Consider the following 20,473-nt stretch of genomic DNA (forward strand, 5'->3'; position numbering starts at 1 on the left):
TTCTAAGTACGGTGTGCAGTACAAGAAGCCACATGAGGCCATGACAGATCATCATGACAGTTTGCCAACATGATGCTAGACCAGTACTAAACAAAGATCTCAGAACCAAACTCCAAAAATACCCCATAAGGAAGAAGCAAGGATAAACAAACTGTCTAAATAAGTTGTTTTACTTCTACTCATATTTTAAAGTACTTGATGCTTTTGCATGGTCATAAAAATAATATGAACATGTAAAAATGTTAAAGCAACAATAAAATTAAAAGCTCTAATCTTATCATCTCTCGAGATGATAGTGGTTAACAGGCTGGAATAATATCATCCTTATCTTCTTTTATACATATATTCTTGTTCATATGTCAGTGGGTAATGTATTTAACAATCTCTAGTAGAGTCAAACAACACATAGTACTGAACAATACCAATAACAATGTTTATTATGAACCAAACAGTGTTCTAGTTATGAGTACATCAGTGAACAAAACTGAAAAGATTTCTCACCTTCATGGTGCTTATACTCTAGTAATAGGAGACCACTGCGGAATGCTGGCCTCTCTGGGCATGCCAGAGCTTCTGTCATCTTGGAATCAAAGCAGTTACAGTTACCCACATGAGAGTAGGTAAAGATTCAGGCAAAGGGCATAGGAAGGGGCTCATGAGTAACTTATAAAATGGCTCAGGAGATGACCCATTAGATATTTGAGGGCCCTCTTATTTTCAAAGACGTTTAAGCTGGACTGAAGCAGACTCTTCTTCAGTGATGTAGTGAGGGAGACCTCCTTCAGTAGGGTAGCAGCCTTTATGTTGCCTACGCTCCCACAAGTAACTCAGAAAAAAAAATCACTGTTTTACCCAGTTCGACTTGGTTAGAGTCATATCTCTAGTCTGTTACTGGTGCTTTATAAGGGGTAAATCGATACCTGTTCATATCTCCCCTGGACAAGTTAACACAATAAAGACTAAAAAACACAAAAACAAATTATATATTAGAAAGTGTTAATGTTATCTGGAAAGAATAAGAAAGAGGGCCAAAGGATATTAGAGAGAATGCCATCTGAGGAAAGGGCATTGTGAAGGCTCTGAGGCAGCGTGTGAATGGTGTGTTCTAGGAAAATGTAGCTAATAGTGTAGCTATTACAGTATTAGCAAGGTAGACTCTAGGGGTGCACAGGGGTGTATCAGATCATGCAGGGTGCTACAGACTCCTGAGACAATGACCTTTACCTTTTTCTCTCACAAAATAAGGAGACTTTGAAAAGCTATGATATGATTTATCATGTAAAAGCAGTAGGCTGTTGTGGGGAGAATAAACCATTTAGCAGAAAGATGGAAGTGGAGTCAGGTCAGGAGGACACGGTTATGAACGAGCCTGGAGTTGATGGTATCGAGGACCACCATTATGAATTGATAATAGCTGAGTGGTGAGAAGGGATCATTGTCTGAGTAAATTTGATGGACAGGGCCAGTTGGACCTCTTTATGAGCCAGCTGTACAAGGGAGCAAAGGGCAGCATCATGCCTGTGAGACCCCTCACATAAGCATTAGGAAGATCTGAATTATCTTCATAGAGATTGAGAAACACAGAGAGATACAGGTATGGGGGAAGAAGATTCTAAGCTGTTTTGTACATGTTCTGTCTGAGGTATTTATTAGAAAGCAACATGTCCATTTCTACATAAACTTGTATATATTGCTCTATTCTCTGGATCTTTTTTCTTATCAGGACATATAAGTCGCTTTATGGGACAGGGGTTTTTGTGTGGACTCATTTTTGAATAGGCTTTACAATGTCTCCCTGATACCACCTTGTCTCTTCTTATGCTTTGTATAAGTCTTCTATGCCTCTCTCTCCCCGCCTTGAATGAAGAGAGGTTCACAAACATATGACAGTCACTTCCTTGGCAAAGGTGGTGGGATAATCAAGCCAGAGATTGTGTGAAGTCACTCTTGACAGTATATTTGATACTTCTGCATCAACTGCCTATAGTGAGTGTTTCCTGTTAGCTTTGGAGGATGAGCTGAGAGGCCATCTTCAAGACCTGAGGGCCACCTCTGGGAGCCCATGTGTTGGGTTCAGGGTGGAAGCTGAGAAAACTCACCTCAGAAACAGAAGCTTCAAATGACAGCTTTATTTTCTACACACACAGGTGAGTTCAGGGTCTGACCAGCATCCCAGAAGGGAGATCTTAGAACATTTAACAAAGCATGGGTGAGTGTAAGGGGCTGTTGCATTAACCAATCACGTTTTGATATAGGAGTTAAACAATCACGTTAATGTTGGTGACTGGGCCTTAGCCGGGTCACCTGGTTTCAGGGTCCTTTCAGCTTTCTCAGTCTCCTGGACTCTGACCTGGATTCTAGAATGATAAGGGAGCAAAGGAGTGGGGAAGTTGGCTGAAGTCAATTAAGTCAAGACAAGCAACTCATTCATGACTGTGTGCCTTAGTTTTGATAATGGGATGACAGCATCTTCCCTCTTTGCATCATTCCCTGGTTAACAGACAAACATGAAAGATCTGAAGAAGCAGGAGAGGAGCTGGGGTCTGGAGCCTGGGAACATAAACTCAGTTTTGTTCCTGCCACCAAGGTAGATTTTGTTCCTGAGATGAACGGGCTTAGGAAACTGTCTCCTGACAGATAGACATCCTTGGGCATAGGTAGTGCTCTACCAGGCAAAGAACTCCATTCTGTCAACAGTCTAATGAGCATGCAGATACCAATGCCATCTGGCTAACGCCTTGACTTCAGCCATGGGAGATCCTGAACAGAGAGCCCAGAGGTGTCATTCTCAGACTTCTGACCATCAGAAGCTGCGTGATGGGGGCGGGGGTTCTTAGTTGCTGAGTCATCGTGATTCATCATGCAGCAGCAGGAAAACAATTCATGTAGCTTCGTGATAGGGCAAGAAGACAAGGAAAGGATCCTCCATCTTGCTGAGGCCATTTCTGGTTTAAGTAGAATTTGATCACCTTCATGGAGAATCCCATGAAAAATTACCCAACTCTGTTCCAGGAACCCAAGGCTGGGAAGTTCTAGCCAATTTATCTTAGTTTCTGCTAAACTGCCTTTTGGGTTGAACCCCGTGCAGTGAACTGCTTGTGTTAGCTTCTGTTAAACTTGCTTTTGAGGAGTGTACCCTTTCCCCCAAGTTGCACATGCACAGAGGCTAAGCAAAATGCCAAGACTTGGCTTCTGCCCTCAAAAACCCTCAAAACCTCTGGACACCCAAGGCTACACCTAAGTTGCTAACTACTTGAGTATAGTCCCAGTCAGCTAGAATAAAGACTTCAGTTAGCTATAAATTGTGTCTGAGTGGCCATCTCTGGAGGGCTACGCCTAGCAGCATCCTTTTCCACATCTTTAGAAGCAAACACCGTGTCCCCTAAGAGAAGATATATGACAGCTGGTAGATACAAAACATACTCCAAAAATCTATCAATATGAGTGTTTTTATACCACAATAGATAAAGTCAATGTATATTAACAATTTTTTCAGGTGTTTTCAAGGATCATAGAGTCTTGAAACATAAGAATAATTACAGTGATCATAAGTGGCCATTTTAAAACTCATTTCTTTGGTCTATAATATTTTATATAGCAGTCTGTCATGGTTTCCTAAGAAATTTGGCCTTAAACACATGTATGGTTTCAAGACCAACAGGCAATCCTGATGAGAGTCAAAGACTCTAGGCAAACAGAAGGTGGATAATCATCATGATTCCCCTGCTGATTCTCCCCCAGAGGAAACTCCATTAACTATTGAAGAGGTTTACAAAGAGCATACCCAGTAGTGGGCAGCTTAGATTACTAATGCCATAGCCCCTTCAACAGGTACCTGACAGCACCTGGAGTGAGGTTGACAGCACCTTAAAGCCATCCTTTGTAGCTTCTATTAAGAGGAAAAATAACAAAACAAATTTAAAACAAGGGTCATTCTCTTCCTATGGATGCTGGGCTGAGTTTCTAGGCCTCCCATGAGTTCTCCTAAGGTGGGAATGACACAGAAATTGGAAAGCCGGCTTGCTTTTATCCTTTATACGGCAAGGCAAAGCTTGATGGAATGAATTATTTCTTATTAAAAAGATCAATAATCCTTTTGGCATCATTATTATCTTTTTGAATTGTTCTATAGCTTAAAAGCTACCAGCAAACGGCAGAGGGGATGGCTCGACAGTTGAGAGTACTTATTGATCTTGCAGGGGGTCAACACAACAGCTCACAACCATCCAAACTCCAGTTCCAGGGTATCCTAGACCCTCCTCTGACCTCCACAAGTACCATGTACACACACACACACACACACACACACACACACAAGGTTCTCTCTCTGTCTCTGTCATTCTCTCTGTCTCTGTCTATCCATCTCTCTCTGTATCTCTCTCTGTCTCTCTGTCTCTCTCTTTGTTTCTCTCACATACACAAGCAAAACACTCATATGCATTAAACAAGTCAATTTAAAAACTGTCCTTAAAATTTACATACACATACACACACACACACACACACACACACACACCAAGAGCCAAACTGACCTTACTTTATGTTTAGAGTTCGTTTTAAAGATAGGCTTAGGTTTTGACTTCTTAGCTACAGACCTTAGAGAGATGGTCAATGGTCACTGTGCCCTCCCAGAAGAAGAAAACATCTTACAGCTGCCAGAGATTCACCTTGGCAGGATGCCTGGGCTACATGGACAATCTTACTTGCTCACTTCTTCCCCTGCCTGTATAAGGTCCCTGAGAAAATACAGTTTTGGCGGCCTTGAACAAGTTGGTCTTGGCCTCATTCTTTGTGTCTCCTGCCTTATTTCTCTGCCCTTCTCTCCCTAGGGTCCCCTGTCGAACTCTTTTCCCCCCACACAGGCCACACACACATACACACACACACACACACACACACACACACACACACACACACACATTAGGTCTCAAGTGGCTGAGGTGCCTATTAACATATCAAAACTGATGCTGGCACACCCCTACCCTGCACTCTCCAGGAAGGGTTTGGACTGCCCTTCCCCTTTCCTTCCTCTTCCATATATAATCCAGCCATTCTGGCTACACTGGTCCTTTTCACCCCTTTGCTCTCTTGCCCAGGCCACCCCTCTCTCTCTGCTGCTCCTCTCTTGTTCTTCCTTCCCTCTATCCTCACATGGCCTGGCTCAGTCTAGTTGTGTTCACTCTGAACTCACCCAGATGTTTCTTCCTTTGCTTCTTTCTGGATTCTCTCTTATATTCATCATCAACCTTCTCCTCTACCATACCTAGGAGCAGTCATGTCCTCCTCTTCGTTTCTTTTTTTCTAAATTCATTCTATTGATCATATCAATTAAAAACAACCAGCAAAGGGCAGAGGGATGTCTTTTTTTCATTCATTTATCATTCAAATGATAGATCAGTAAAACATTGGACTTCAAGGTCTAATCAGAAACCTTTTGGATAAACAAAATGAGGCTTAGTTTTTTTTATATAATGCTCATACTTGGCAGAATCAGCCACATAATGCTGAGTGCAGAAAGCCATAGGTGAATACACACAGTATCAGTCAATTTAAAGTTCAGAGAGATACAAAAGCCAAACATATTTGGTAGGGCTTTCTGTGTGCAATGAACCCACAAAGGCCAGCAATGAAATGCTAAATTCATATTTTGGAGATTGGTTACCCATGGGAATGGGGAGTAAGGAGATGGGAACAGGAGAATCAATACAAAATTCAAAAGTAATGATCTTTTCTAAATCTGAGGAGGGGACATATAGGTGTGCACATGTTCTCTTACATTTTACAGATACTCTAGGAACTCAGGGAAAAGGCAATTATTTAATTTGTTGTTTTTCCTTTTTTCTTTTTCTCCAGAATTTGATCTTCCCCACGGTCCAGAGCTATGGGCAGAACATCAGCCATTCACACCCAGCTTAGTGATCTGATCCAGGCCAGGAAACACTTATCTCTCCCACAGCCAATTAAACTTGTTGACTTTGTAACAACTGGCAACTATGATTTTCTGCACAGCCAATATCCTTGTGTTGTTCATTTATTATTAGTGGTAATCACAGAATACTGAGAGCTTTTCTTAATAACACTGTGGGCATAGAAAGATTTTCTTTAGTACTTGTTCTTTCTCAGATCAAGGAAGAGAAAGACCTAGCCAGAGACAGAACTTACGACTCTGCTCTCAAGCACAGTGCCACAGCATGCAAATAATGACACCTGTGTGCCATCTTTACTCCAGCAGCCTTACAAGCCAGGTGCTGGGGTACTCTTCCTCACAAGCAAAGTGAGGACACCTGAGACTATGTGCTTCCTGGAGTTCAAACACAGTGTCTCAGGTTGCAGAGAGCTGGAAGGTGGTCACCACTAGGAGAGATGATGATTGTATCCAACACAGACTGGGAGTTCATCAGTTTCCAAGATGGGAGCACCAAAGTCAGGAAGAAGACAAAAAACCATGAAGAATAGAGCCTGGGAGAGGATTGGTCCAAGAGATGGGGAATTGGGGATTTAACAGCTCCAGAAATACACAAAGACGATCTGATGAGTCATTTATCAGATTTAGATTCTTGCTTCCATAACATCAACAGGTCCTCATAATGACTATACACAAGATGGTCTGTGGAGTCTGAGAGATTGTATCCTCACACATCTAAGCATGAATCAGCTCTCAGTGTCTATGAACTGCTAAATAACCTCCTAGATTTAACATCTCATGGATTAAATGTCCCTCTCAGTAGCAATTTACCCTCTATTCAATAGCCAAGATGATCATTGTGAAATACAACTGTGTTGGTTCATGTGTGCCATCCCAGTACTCCAAGGAAGAGGCAGGAGAACTGCTGTATAACAAGACCCTGTACAAGAGTCTTGAAAGTCAAGACTAAGTCAAGTGTAAGTTAATTAATTGGATTGAAATTAAAAAATACTGAAGGACTGAAGGGAGGGTAATGGTGCACAGCTTTAATCCCAGCACTTGGGAAGCAGACACAGGTGCATCTCTGAGTCCAAAGCCAGCCTGGTCTACAGAATGAGTTCCAAAACAGCCAGGCTATCCTGTTTATTGGGAGCAATTTTAAAAAATATGATAGTGATTCTAGCTTCTGTTGGCAATGAGCAAGTCATGCATGTGCTTTTATCGTTACCTCCAAAGAGCATGTTGTGTGTGCATTTTTATTATTACCTCACTGTATAATTTACCCTCTATTCAATAGCCTGCCCTGTTATGAAACAGCGTCAGGCTAAGGATCATTATTCCACCCCAAGTCTGGGCAGACCCAGACAGTAGCAGCCAAGAGCAGGCAAAGCTGGAACCAGATCACAGAGGGTGCAGAAGTGTCAATTATCTTGGTTACCATGGCTCTGCATGACATTCCTTCTCCACCTCCACCAGAAAAGCCATCAACGTTGTGACAACAGGACCTCGAAATAGAGGGCTCCTCTTACCTCAGCGTCAAAGCGCGGGTCCTGGTAGGCATCGCTGACATTCACAGGAAGGCCTGTCGAAGCAACCAGCTCAGCGATGCTGTTATTTATCAGCCAGTCGGAGTAGGACGATTTCTCCATGCTTTCTTTGAAACTGTCGGAGCACCAGACCAGCAACCAGAAAGAAGAGAAACTAAGTTTGTTGCAAAGTAAGCTCTATAACACTACATTAATAGCAACATCACTTGTCCTCATTATGGAGAGATAAACAGTATTAGTCATAGGATGACAGGGAGACAATTATCAGGAGCCACTTAACACAGATCCTCTACGGGCCAGAGAGCAACTCTGGGCTGTGTTTAGGCCTCAAGCTAGACAGATAAAAACACACAATAAGGCAAAGACCAAACTGATAACAGAAAGCCAACACAGCTTCATGCATTTCCACTGGGTTCCTCTGTTTGAACCCCTAGCTGAACATCCTAGATGTTTTGATATCAAGAAGGTGGGAACACTGGGAAATAAGAGTTAGATGTTTGGGGGTTGAGGATGGAACACAAGGCCTTATTCAGGCTAAGCCAGCAGTCTGTCATTGAGCTATGTTTCCAATGGTAACATAGCCCTATTGGTGTTTTTAGTTTAAGCTACATTTTAGGTAAGAAAATACTAAGATTGTAAATAGTCATTGCTATTACACTGTTTGTACCCATTTGTACATAGTTGTTATTATACTGTAGGTACCCGTTTGGAGCCCGTGGCAAATGCAAAAGAGCAGGAGCTGTTGCGGGAGTTGTCATGGAGACCACCAGATGCGTGAATGATCAGGAGGGGCAGCCATTATCATCTACCATCAGGTCTACACCACATCTGTGACTGGTAAACTCAGGATACATTTGTGACGTTATTCATTTCTTAATGCATATAAAACACAGAAGAGTACACAAGCTTATTCTCTGTAGATCTCTAGCTGCAAATGGAAGTTTTAATAAGAGGCTTGGGTTTGTAGCTCTTAAGTGGTACACAAATCAAAGAGATACAAAGACTGGGAACTTCAAAGGAAAGTGGTTTTGTTTTTTAACACAAATAACCAAGTCAGTTTTCTGTTTTCTCCTACATCTATGACAAATGAAGCTTTATGTTATGCTTTAAGGAAAGCAACAGAGAGGAAGATGCGTGGTTATATACCTGGCATGTGGATGTAAGCTAACAGACACATTCCTAAAGTTATAAAAACAAAACAAAACACATGGACTGAATTCTTGATGCTCTTTCAAAGAGGCATTGACTTGCCAATGCGTTCTGTGATTTCTGTACACACTTTATTTTACAGTACATTTATTCTGCGTATATAGATACATGGAGGTATGGAGGTATATGTACCTGTGGGCATGTTCGTGTGTGTGTGTGTGTGTGTGTGTGTGTGTGTGCCTGTGTGTGCCTGTGTGTGCCTGTGTGTGCCTGTGTGTGTTTGTGTGTGTGCCTGTGTGTATGTGCCTGTGTGGTGTGTGTGCTTGTGTATGTGCCTGTGTGTATATGTGCCTATGTGTGTCTGTATGTGTGCCTGTATATATGTCTCTGTGTGTGCTTGAGTGTGTGTGTGTGTGTGTGTGTGTGTGTAAGCCAGAGGATGATGTCAGGTGCCTTAACTGATCATTTATTTTATTTTTTGAGCATCTCTCAAATTCCTTAGGCTTGTCAGTCAGTGACTTTGAGAGACCTACCTACCTCTCTCTGCTAGTACTACAGCTGTACATGGGCTCGGTCAGGCTCCATTTTAACATGAGCACCAGAGATATGAGCTCAGGTTCTAGTGCTTGCCATGACTGGCACTCTACCTACCTACCAAGTCATCTCTCCAGCTCCACACACTATGATTTTAAAAGTTCTCATGATCCCATACTTGGGAAGTGCTGACTGATTACGACCTGTAGAGTATGCAGGGAAAGGGCCAAAGTGTGACCTTGGAAAGACCTTCACAGAGAAATCAAGGATGGAGCTGAGACAAGGAAGAAAAGTGGGGACAGAGAGTGAGCATTGGACAATTCAACATGTGTCTTTCAAGATGGGCATGAGTTCACAGAAAAGATTTGGGGTGTGAGGAGGAAATATCAGGAATTTCAGATAGGCACAGCAAAACGAGTGACCACCTAGAGAGGAATAAGACTAGGGCGTAGGCCAGGGCCCAAGAACTGAGACTTTTGAAAGAGTTGCTGGGACCTTAGCTATAGGCAACAGAGAACCATTTACAAATATGGAAAAGAAAAGGCCATTCAAGCAGCGATGTTAGGAGCCTTCAGGGTAGTGAATAAGAAGTCCAAAAAGGTGAAGAGGCTCCAGATGGCAGCTGCAGATGTCAGAACTATGTCAGGGGCGCAGTGGCCAGACACCGGTGACATACATTTTGTTCCTGAATACCTGGCACGATTCATAGCAAGGCTTTGTTTGGAGAAGTGAGGAGCTGAGAAAGATGGCAGGTGTTCCTGAGGCATGGACAGACTGCTCACGGGGACAACTCAGGGCCAGAACCTCAGTCGGTCCTCGGGCCTACGGAGCTGACCCAGAGGTATGATTATTTTCAGGGAGATGAAGTTTAAATGGCTGGAATTTTCTCAGGGATAGCTGTGTAGAGAAATTGATCCTGAAGGGAAGAAAGAAGGGGAAACAGCAGAGACACGGGGAGGAGGGGGGGGAGAAGGAAGAGAAAACAGATTTATCATCCCTGTAGAACAGGGCCAGCCAGGATGTTTTGTTAACTAACTTGCTGTCTCTGTGTGCGTCTTTATAAGATGGATGCAGTTCTCTGCATCTTACCAACTCAGAAAAACTGCAGCCCAGAGATGCTCTCTAACTTCCTAAGAGATCGATTTACCCAGGTCTCACGCCTGGCTCACAGATGACTCTGTTTCTTCATTACCCTTCTGAAGTTTAATAAACAGAAGAAAACCAAGGCCCGTGGACTGTCCTTTGAAAACAAGAGAGAGATGGGGGGCAGGCAGGGCAAGCTGAACACCAGAGAGGCAGGAAGGTGCAGAGAGTAGCGAACACTTTGCTCTGAGCTGCTGTGAAGGGAAAGGAGGGGAAATGCAGGCTTTGCTCATTAGAGCCTTGGGCTCCCCGCCCCCCTCACCCCACTTAAAGAATTCCCAGAGGGGAAAAGATGGCAAAACACCACTGAGCTAGAGCTCCCAAACGCCTCCTTCTAAATCTAGGACATTTTAGCATTTTTTTTTTCAGTTCGGACTGCACACTGCATTGAAATAATTCTACCATTAAGCAACAGTTGTAGAAACAGGAGCCTGGATTCCATGACCAGGCACTGTTGAAAGGCCCAAAGTCTGTGACAATGAAAACTGTCCTTTTGCAAACATCCTTGCATCTGTCCAGTTGATGGTCCATGGGTTAAGATTTAGGAGCTTGGATGCCCAAAGAGAAACCAGGAAAGTCGATTTGTCACTTTGTATCATTGTCTTGGTCTAGATTGCTGTAACAAAATACAAGTGAGGTGAATAATAACAAAAACAACTATCTGTCTCTCATTGGTTCTGGTAAACCCAGGACCAAAGCCTTTACAGATCTGGCCTTGGGTTCCTTCTTGCTGTATTTCACATGATGGGAGGAGTGGGAGACTTCTCCAAGGGCTGCTTCTGTAAGGATACTGATCCCATCGATGAGAGCTCACCAACACGATCTAATCACCTCCCAGAGGCAGCACCTGTAGCCATTCCCACTAGGGGGATCAGGTGCAATAAATGAACATCCGGACCGCAACAATCTGATTCTGGCTTTCGCACCAGTTCAACCTTTCAATTCCAGTCTCAGTGTGACTGAAGCCTTCAGAGCCCTGCTTCTTTTCTTTGTTTTCATTTTTTAAAGGATGATTTTTGTGCACTATAATTCAGACCCTCATTTTGAAGTCAGATTGTCCCATTCAAATGGCCCTTTTCACTACTATGATTTCAGGTGAGTTACCATACGTCATCTGTAAACTGTATATTAACTGGGGATAGTAGCACTAATTAAACTAGTTATAGTTCAAACATTTTAAGCCAAGAGTTTAGCACAGTAAGCATCTTTTAAAAGCATCACATCTGCAGTAAATTCTCACATGGAAGTCGGTATTTCTTTACATGACAATGTGATACATTTAATCACAAATCAAAGGGCCCCAGTTAATTCTGATTTTTGAGGGCTACCTTTGGCTTAAAGGGTCAGTTCTTTCACATATACCCTGCTGATAAACTTGTCCTGACCCTGGAGGACCCCAGTATTCTGTATTGACTGAGGACCCCTGTATTCACTGTTGTTTCCTTTCTTTGCGTTGGTTGCTATTGGAACTGGACATGGTTAAGACCATGGACAACTCTGTAGACATAACAGTTCTCTTTAAAACATTGGTTCTCCAATCTGTGGGTCATGACTCCCAAAAGATCATCAGAAAACACAAATATTTTTATTATGATTTATAATATCAGAAAATTATAGTTATGAAGTGGCAACAAAATCATTTTATGATTGGGGTTCACTACAGTGAGAGGAGCTGCATCAAAGGGTTGCAGCATTAGGAAGGTTGGGAACCACTGGCCTACAGGAATGAGCGCTGACAAAATCTAGCATGAACATACATATTCATGTGTATTCGTAACATCAAAGAAGGTCCAAATTCTCACAGAGATGCTTGTGTGGATTGCCAGCGACTGGCTTCCATCTCTTCTTCAAGACATCTGAAAGATGGACATGTAACATCAAATATCAGCCCCTTGGTCTTCCCCAAAAAGATTATTCTGTGCAAACATAAATCTGATTTCCTCATCAGCTTATTCTTTGGCATGTCTTCTTATTTATAGCAGTTACAGACATAGCTCTGCCAGTATTTGATCCTCAGTATGAAGGCCAGTCTGAAACAGTCTTCCCCAAGGAGTCTGAGCTTTCTAAGTCCTATCCTATCAATGAAGGTTTGAATTTTTTCCAGCAAGTCTTATCATCAGGATATCAACTTAAATCTAAATTTGAATTAACCAGCTTTCTTGAATTGAAAACTCCAGTCATTGCCAGGCATGGTGGGACACGCCTGTAGTCCCAGCACTTGGGAGGCAGAGGCAGGCTGATATCTGAGTTCAAGGCCAGCCTGGTCTACAGAGTGACTTTCAGGACAGCCAGGGCTACACAGAGAAATCCTGTCTTGAGAAAAACAAAACAAAACAAAACAAAAAAAGAAAACTCCAGTTATAGAGATGAAAGGCCAACATCCAAGTTTTCATTTATACCTAACCAAATTAAGAAGAGCCACCACACTGGAAACACATGTGCAATACAAGCATTCCCAGACATTTTTAGTTTAAGGGTGCAAATGAGTTCAACTAAGTGCTTCTCTGTGGCATGCACATAGCTCTAAGGACACAGGCTCCTCTGGTCCCCTGTACCCTGAGTGTCCAAGGAGACAACTGCATTTTAGAGTATCAAATGTTTTCCACCAAGCTCTGTGAAATGTTTTGGTCCCTGGATATTAAGGTCATATTGTTTGGTGCACACTGTCACACACCTAATTCAGGAGCTCCTTCAGACTCTACCAGCCCCCTGTCTGTGTTGATGAGCACTACAGCTGGGCTGATATTCTCATATAGGTATTTTGGAAGAATCTTGATGTTTCCGTCTTACTTAGGGTTTCTATTGCTGTGACAAAACATCATGACCAAAAACCAAGTTGGGGACAAAAGGGTTTCTTTTGGTTTATACTTTCATATTGCTGTTCATCACTGAAGGAGATCAGGATAGGAACTAAAACAGGGCAGGATCCTGGGGGTTGGGGGCTGATGCAGAGGCCATGGAGGGGTGGTGCTTACTGATTTGTTTCACATGGCTTGCTTAGCCTGCTTTCTCACAAAACCTAGAGCCACCAAACCAGGGATGGCACTACCCACTGTGGGCTGGGCCCTCCCCCATTGAGAAAATACCTTACAGCTGGATCTCATGGAGGCATTTCCTCATTGGAAACTTCTTTCTCTTTGATGACTCTAGCTTGTGTCAAGTTAACACATAAAAGGAACCTGTACAGCTTCCAAAGTTAGTTTGTGGCTTCTTAACATTAAAATCAAAATGCTATTTTCCCTGTGCAGTGAGAATATTTTTAAGAAATCTTAGAGAAAAAACTAGCACAAAGAAAACTCAACCCTTGTAATAATGGTCTGGGAAGGCAAAAATAAATAAAATGAATGTTTGATCTTCATTGAAACATTCTTATAGGATGAAATCCAACAATAATAGTTTATTTTAACTATATAAAACTGACCTCTCTAAACTCAGTATTCATATCTAACTACCATGCTCACAGTAAATCTGGTTTATCTTGCTTTACAAAGACCAAGCATGTAGAGAGATGTAGTTATTTATGTGAGTCTCCTGTAAAAGCCTACAGTTCACGGTTTCCTTTCCTCTGTGGTATCTTGCTTCCAAATGTGAGACTGAAATTGCCCTCAGAAAGATCTTCACAAACTCAACTGTATTGACAGTGGAGATGAAGATAAAAGAGAATTGCCCTATTATAGACAACACAGAAGGCTGCAGTGTGACTGCTTCCAAAGGGAAGGGCAGGGCCGTAGATACAAGCCTTGGGGCTGGCAAGGTCCAGACCAGCTTTAGAGAGAAATCTATACAAGCAAAACAAAACAGATTAAAGGAAACAACTCAGGACAGGCTACTTCAACATCTTCAATCTAGTTTTGCTAAAGTTTCAAACACAGAAAACAGTGCAAATAAATTTAAGACTGTCTCCAGAGTTACTTCTCAAAATAACATGTATCAGAAGACAAAACACATACATAAAATAATGTTAGTCATTAGACTGTGCCATGTTGCTATTTCTGTTGCCAATATCAGAGTTTATTTACATATTTTCACTAGAAATTCTCAGGATCTTATTTTTTAAGAATGAGAATTGGTTGGGTTTGTATTAATTAAGAATTAGGCTATAGAAGATTAAATCATGCTTGGAGTGCGTACAAAAAGTGTTTCTTTCTTGATGACCTAAGGAGTTGGTACATGGAAATCTGTCTGTTGTTCTGAATATAAACTGTTCCTGTACAAACTCATGTGTTGGGGCATTGATTGTTGGCTCATGGGCTTCTGGGAATTGACTGGATCCTGAGGATAGTGCCCTAATCAATACAGTCATCTCTTGATAGACTTATAGTATAATAGCATTATTGAGAGGTGATAAAAGAAGGCCTAGATTGAGGAAGTAGATGACTGTCCACTACAAGGTGAGCAGTCTTCACCACAAGTTTCCACTGACATGCTGTTCAGCCTTTTCCACAGGCCCAGAAATAATGGTACTGGCCACCCTGGACTAACACCTCATAAGTCATAAACTACTATAAATCTTTCTTTCCTTAAGATGTTTGTGTCAGGTAGTCACAACCACGACAAAGAATCTTAGAAGTCACCACCTGCACAAGGGTATCAATCCAACTCTAGTCCTACCTACACGGAGATGGTACGGACAGAAGCTAATGTGGTCATAGCTTCAGGAAACATATAGACAATATCAATGGACTATGATAGATGCTTTAATGTAATGGTTCTCAGCCTTGCTAACACTGAGACCCTTTAATATCATCATGTTGTGGTGACCCCCAGCCATAAAATTATTTTTATTGCTACTTCATAACTGTAATTTTGCTACTGTTATGAATTGTAATGTAAATATCTAATATGCAACCAAAGAGTCATGACCCACAAGTTGAGAACCACTGGAAGGAAGTGCAAAATATAGGTGAGAAGAGGGGGCATTGGCTTTAGCTAATTTTTTGAACATAGGGAAAATTTAAAAATACAGATAAAGCTAAACCACAGGAATGCTTTAGAGGTCTGTGGTTTGCTTGTTTGTTTGGTTGTTCTTGTTTTTGTTTTTTTCTCTATCGATTCAGGAAATAACAGAGTTTATCCATGATGGAAATAATGAATAGACTACAATGGAAGAATCCAAACGCTGTGCTATGTAGTGAACCTTGTATTAAAAGCTTCATAGCCTTATAAATGACTGTCATGTCATATCTTTAGCACCATACTCATGAGTCTTGGGTTGCTTGTGTATATTTGAATTATATATATATATATATATATATATATATATACATACATACACACACATACATATACATGTATGTCAAGTACTTTCTGGACACTTTTCATCAATCACTATTCTACAGTGTATCAGGTTTTTCAAAACTGAACATGCTCACTCTCCTGAGTGCACTGGTAATCGTTAAGGAAGACTCTGGCTATTAACTAGACATTGATCAATAGTGTGGGAGCAGAAGTTTTAGCCATCTGTTTTCTCACTGTCAAAAAATGATTGCCAATTGATTTTTTTTGGTAGCTTGACTATTAGCCAGTAAAATTGTTAGTATTTGGGACAGGTAATTTTTTTTCTTTTATGCATTCAAACAAAGCAATTGATTTTGACCTACAGATTAAATGTGGTAGCATTTGACATTTTCCTTCACTGACTAGATGTCAATTTGGTTCACAAACCAAAGTTCCATCCCTTACCTTTTCTTCTCAAAAAAGCCTGTTATCTCTGGGGGCCTTCATAACACCACCAGCTATGCAACATTATTTGAAATTGTCCTTTAATTAGGAGATTAAAGAACGAAGTCAATACCAGAGGAACAGAAAGCTAGGACCCCAGCAGGAGTCTCAAGTCCCCAGGACTGGGACTTTAATCTCTACTGGTTCATTTGTCTTTGAAGGCTATCAAACAAACCTTTTAGTTATGAAAGGAAAAGATTGGCAATTAGCACAAACAGCCAGCCCTGGTGTCTCTGTTGTTGTGATGGTAGAGGTTGATGTTTTAACTTCCAGAAGCCCCTACAGGTTCTCAACCTATGGGTCTTGATCTTTTCAGGGGGCAACTGACCCTTTCATGGGGTTGCTTTAGACTGGTGGAAGACTCAGATGTTTACATTATGATTTATAACAGCAGAAAAATTAGTTATGAAATTACAATGAAAATAATTTTATGGTTGGAGGTCACTACAACATGAGGATATGTATTAAAGAGTTGCAGCTTTAGGAAGGCTGAGAACCACTGTTCTAAAATTTATCCTGGCTTGTTAATGAGCTTGCTTATTGTTTTGTTTTGATACACTTTCTTTCTCTCCCATCTCTCCACTACACACTTGCTCATCATAGTGGCTCCTACAGGCATGGCAGTGGGCGGGCCTCTGGGTATCTTCCACCCGCCTGCCAGCACCTCATCAGCAATGATATCTTTTGAAAAGTAGGATGACTAAATGTTTATCCAACCCAGAGATTCCAAAGGAAATAAATCCATTGTCAAAGAGAACACAGTACAGAAAAATTGTAACTCAACAAAGAGTCATTGTCTCATGGTTGAACGGTCACCAGAACCAACTAGAGAGATTAGCAACGAGGGGAGTAAACAGAGCAGGAAATGTTGAGTCAGCTGTGGGTCTCCACTCTGCAGGTACTGCTCTTCTTTCTGGGTGAGGATTCAGCTCTGTGAGTCAGAGCAGCTTACATAGTGGTCAGTTTTCTCAAAGAAAGAAGTCATAGGCCCGCTGGCACTTGTGTTTGTTACTGGCTCTATTGATGGCCAGTCTAACTCACCATTTCCCAAGGAACAAGAATGCCAACCATCATTGGATCTCCAGGCCATTGATAGTGCATAAACCATTTGGCTTCTCTTCCTCTCCATCTCTCTGCCATCTACTTGCTTGTTCCTTCCAGCTGCACCTGCCTTGCCCATTTTCTTAATTAGTGATTGATGGGGGAGGGCCCAACTCATTGTGAGTGGTGTCATCCCTGGGTTGGTGGTCCTGGGCTCTATAAGGAAGCAGGCTGAGCAAGCCATGGGGAGCAAGCCAGTAAGCAGCCCCCCTCCATGGCTTCTACTTCACCTCTTGCCTCCCAGTTCCTGCCATGTTTGAGTTCCTGTCCCTACTTTCTTTGATTATGAACAGTGATATCAGAGTGTAAGCCAAATAAGACCTTTCCTTCCCAACTTGTCATGGTGTTTCATCACAGGAATACTAACCCTAACTAGTGCTCCTGGTGAAACAGTGTGCTCAGCTGGGCTCCTATTTTCTTGAGTTCAGCATCACTGCAAGCTTTTGGTGAGGTACTGAAGATAAAATGTGCTAGGTAGCAAAATTGCCAATGAGAGCGCACAGCAAAACTTACACCTTAATAGAGGCCTCAAGTAGCCCACGACATCCCTCTGTGAGAACACCTGTGGCCACCTCCATACATCCAAGGTATCCATTAGAAGTCTAAGAACTGTGTAGAGACAGCCAGGAAGGAGGGGTGATCCCAATCAGTTAAAATATTAGCTGAAGCATATTAAATAGGAGACCTATAAAAGTAAGAACATAAACTCTTAGAGCTCCCAAGTTGCCATAGTTGTTTACAAGGTAAAATCGATCCAAGGGGCAATTGATCAGTATGTTTTTATGTGTCCTGTTCATGGAACTTTTTTTAGAGCCTTTATTCTCCTCCATGAGAGTTTTACTAGAACAAGAACCCACCCCCATCAGTCATAAAAAGGAGCAATGAGTTTATCTTTCATTTGAATCTTAATCTTCAAAACTATGAAAATTAAATCAAAATTAGAGCAAATTCTCAGGTTTCTAATTTTATGTATTTACAATGTGAAGGATGTTTGAAAAATGTGTTTCCTTGAGTCTCTCAAAATGAAATTTGAAGATATACTTTATTGTTAATGTTTCATTTCCTCTAGTTTATTCCATATAATTAATATTAAAATGAGGCATAGAAACATATACCATCAGTGCCACAGAGTGTACTAATACAGCAGATTAATCTGTAAGAAAGCATGTATTGAACAGATTCAGTTCCCTAAACAGTGTGTCTTGGTCAGAATCAAGGATTTTCAGTGGTCAAACCATACCCTCAGAGCATCTGGATATTTAGAATTTTTATAGGAGAAGGACCCGAGGATACCTGAGAGACTGAGAACAGTTTCTGATTTAGGAAGGATAGAAATAGCTTTGAAAACAAAGAGTCTCAGAGCTCAGCCTAAGCACCGATCTTCTGAGTAGCTAACTGATTTGGTGAGGCATGTCCTTGCCAGACAACTGAAGAGGGTGAACATGAAACCCCAGAACCATCTAGAGCTCTACCCATCTATGAACAACATTAAATGTTGGTATAATGAGCTTCAACAGCTGTTAACAGTATGCCTGAGTTGTGTGAAGGGAATAACATACTAACAGAAATTCTGCCATGCAGACAGACAGCTAAGGTTTTATAAGGACAGACAGCTAAGATATCATCCTGAGTCTCCAAGAAAACTTCAGATTTTTAAACAGTGTTGGAACTGTTTGAATTTGTAATTAATCCATTTTGCATTATGAGATTGTGGTGGTTTGAATATGCTTGGCCCAGGGAATGGCAATATTAGAAGGTGAGGCCTTGTTGGAGTAGGTGTAGAGGGAATGTGTCACTGTGGGGTGGGCTTTGAGACCCTCATCCTAGCCACATGGAAGACAGTCTTCTCCTAGTGATCTTCAGATCAAGATGTAGGACCCTTGGCTCCTTCTCCAGCACAGTGCCTGCCTGGTCATTGCAGTGTCCATGCTTCCTGCTGCGACGATAATGAACTGAACCTCTGAGTCTGAAAGCTAGCCTCAATTAAACGTTGTTCTTAGAAGAGTTGCCTTGGTCATGGTGTCTCTTCACAGCGATAAAACCTAAGACAGAGATGGTCTTTATTCCATCGGTCACAGTGATGGGACATTATTCTTTGAATGTGAAATTTCCTCTGTAGGCTTTTTTGTATGTCAGCATTTGGCCCTACAGCTAGTGGGGATGTTTTGGAAGTCTGTGGAACCTTCAGGAGGTGGAGTTTCACTACAGGCTTTGGGTCTCTGGGTACAGGCTTGGGACTTTACAGATTACTGCTTCTTGTCCACTCTCACGTTTCTGACTGCTTTTGCAATGTGGCAGCTAACTCATGCCCCTGTTGCCACACCCACCCCACGGGGCTTACTTCATCCCTCCTTGAGGTATATGGTGAAGTAAGTCCTTTCTCTCTTGAGTTGCTTTATGTCAGATACTAGGTCATAGCAACAAAGAAGCAGTTCAGGCCTCCTCCCACTTCCTCTCCCGGGCATCCTTCTTATAAGAATGTGTTTGTATGCTTGAAGGTATTTGGATCTCTTTGAGACTCTTGTTTTTCTTTCTATTTCCGAGACTAGACTTTTATAGTTCTTCAGCCTGCACACATATACTCTTATGTCCCTATCTTAGAGAACTTTTCATTTTATTCAACTTCTAAAGTTTAGAACACATATATGTTTTTGTAATAATAATATCTACTTTATATCTAGTCATATATCTTGTTGAGAGACATTGTTCTCACATTTTCCTTTAGTTCTCTGAATGTGGATTTCTTTAATATCTTGGACATATTTATTCCTTCCCATTCAAATTGCTTGGCAAGTGTGTCCAGCTGTTTTCTCCACTGGGACAGTTTCTATTAAAAGCTACTTTGTCTAGCTTTGTGCTGTATTTTCTTGTTTCTTTGTATGCTGTATAATAAAGTTTCTGGTAAAATTAAAATATTAAATAATGTAGAAGCTTTAGAAATAAGAGCATTTTCTTACTCTACATCAAAATGTTGTTTTTATCTATTGCTATTATTCTTGGAACTATTTGGTGTCAAATGACTTCCCTAAACTAATTTTGAAAGTGTCTCTGTTGTATGGCAGCTAGAAATTCCTCTCAGCTGGTTTAGTAGCCAGCTAGTAATTAGATAGATTTTTGTTGTTGTGGACCACATTTTTCAGAGTCTGGAAATCATGATCTGGAAGATACCCAAAGGCATTGGTATCATCACAATTCACAGTAGAAACAATGATGTTCTCACATGCCATTTCTCATTCCCTGAAGCATTCTCTGTAGTAATAATGTCCAAGTGCGTGAGTCACATTGGCCTTGCAAGGTATGCAGCCTCTGCCTCCTGGCCCAGATCAAAGCCATAATCTGACTGGGTACTAACAACAACCCCTGTGGGCCAGTG

The 20,473-nt window shown here is 41.6% G+C and overlaps 1 protein-coding gene across 1 annotated transcript in view; it reads right to left on the reverse strand.

The window, feature by feature from the left end:
• Positions 1 to 20,473, reverse strand: part of Pde11a (phosphodiesterase 11A) — a 373,525-nt gene that overhangs the window by 171,225 nt on the left and 181,827 nt on the right. The window contains exon 6 of the mRNA XM_052181167.1: positions 7,435 to 7,567. Coding sequence (XP_052037127.1) covers positions 7,435 to 7,567 — 133 coding nt within the window. The remainder of the gene's footprint in view (positions 1 to 7,434; positions 7,568 to 20,473) is intronic.

Source organism: Apodemus sylvaticus, chromosome 5, assembly GCF_947179515.1.
Source record: "Apodemus sylvaticus chromosome 5, mApoSyl1.1, whole genome shotgun sequence".
NCBI classification, from domain to species: Eukaryota; Metazoa; Chordata; class Mammalia; order Rodentia; family Muridae; genus Apodemus; species Apodemus sylvaticus.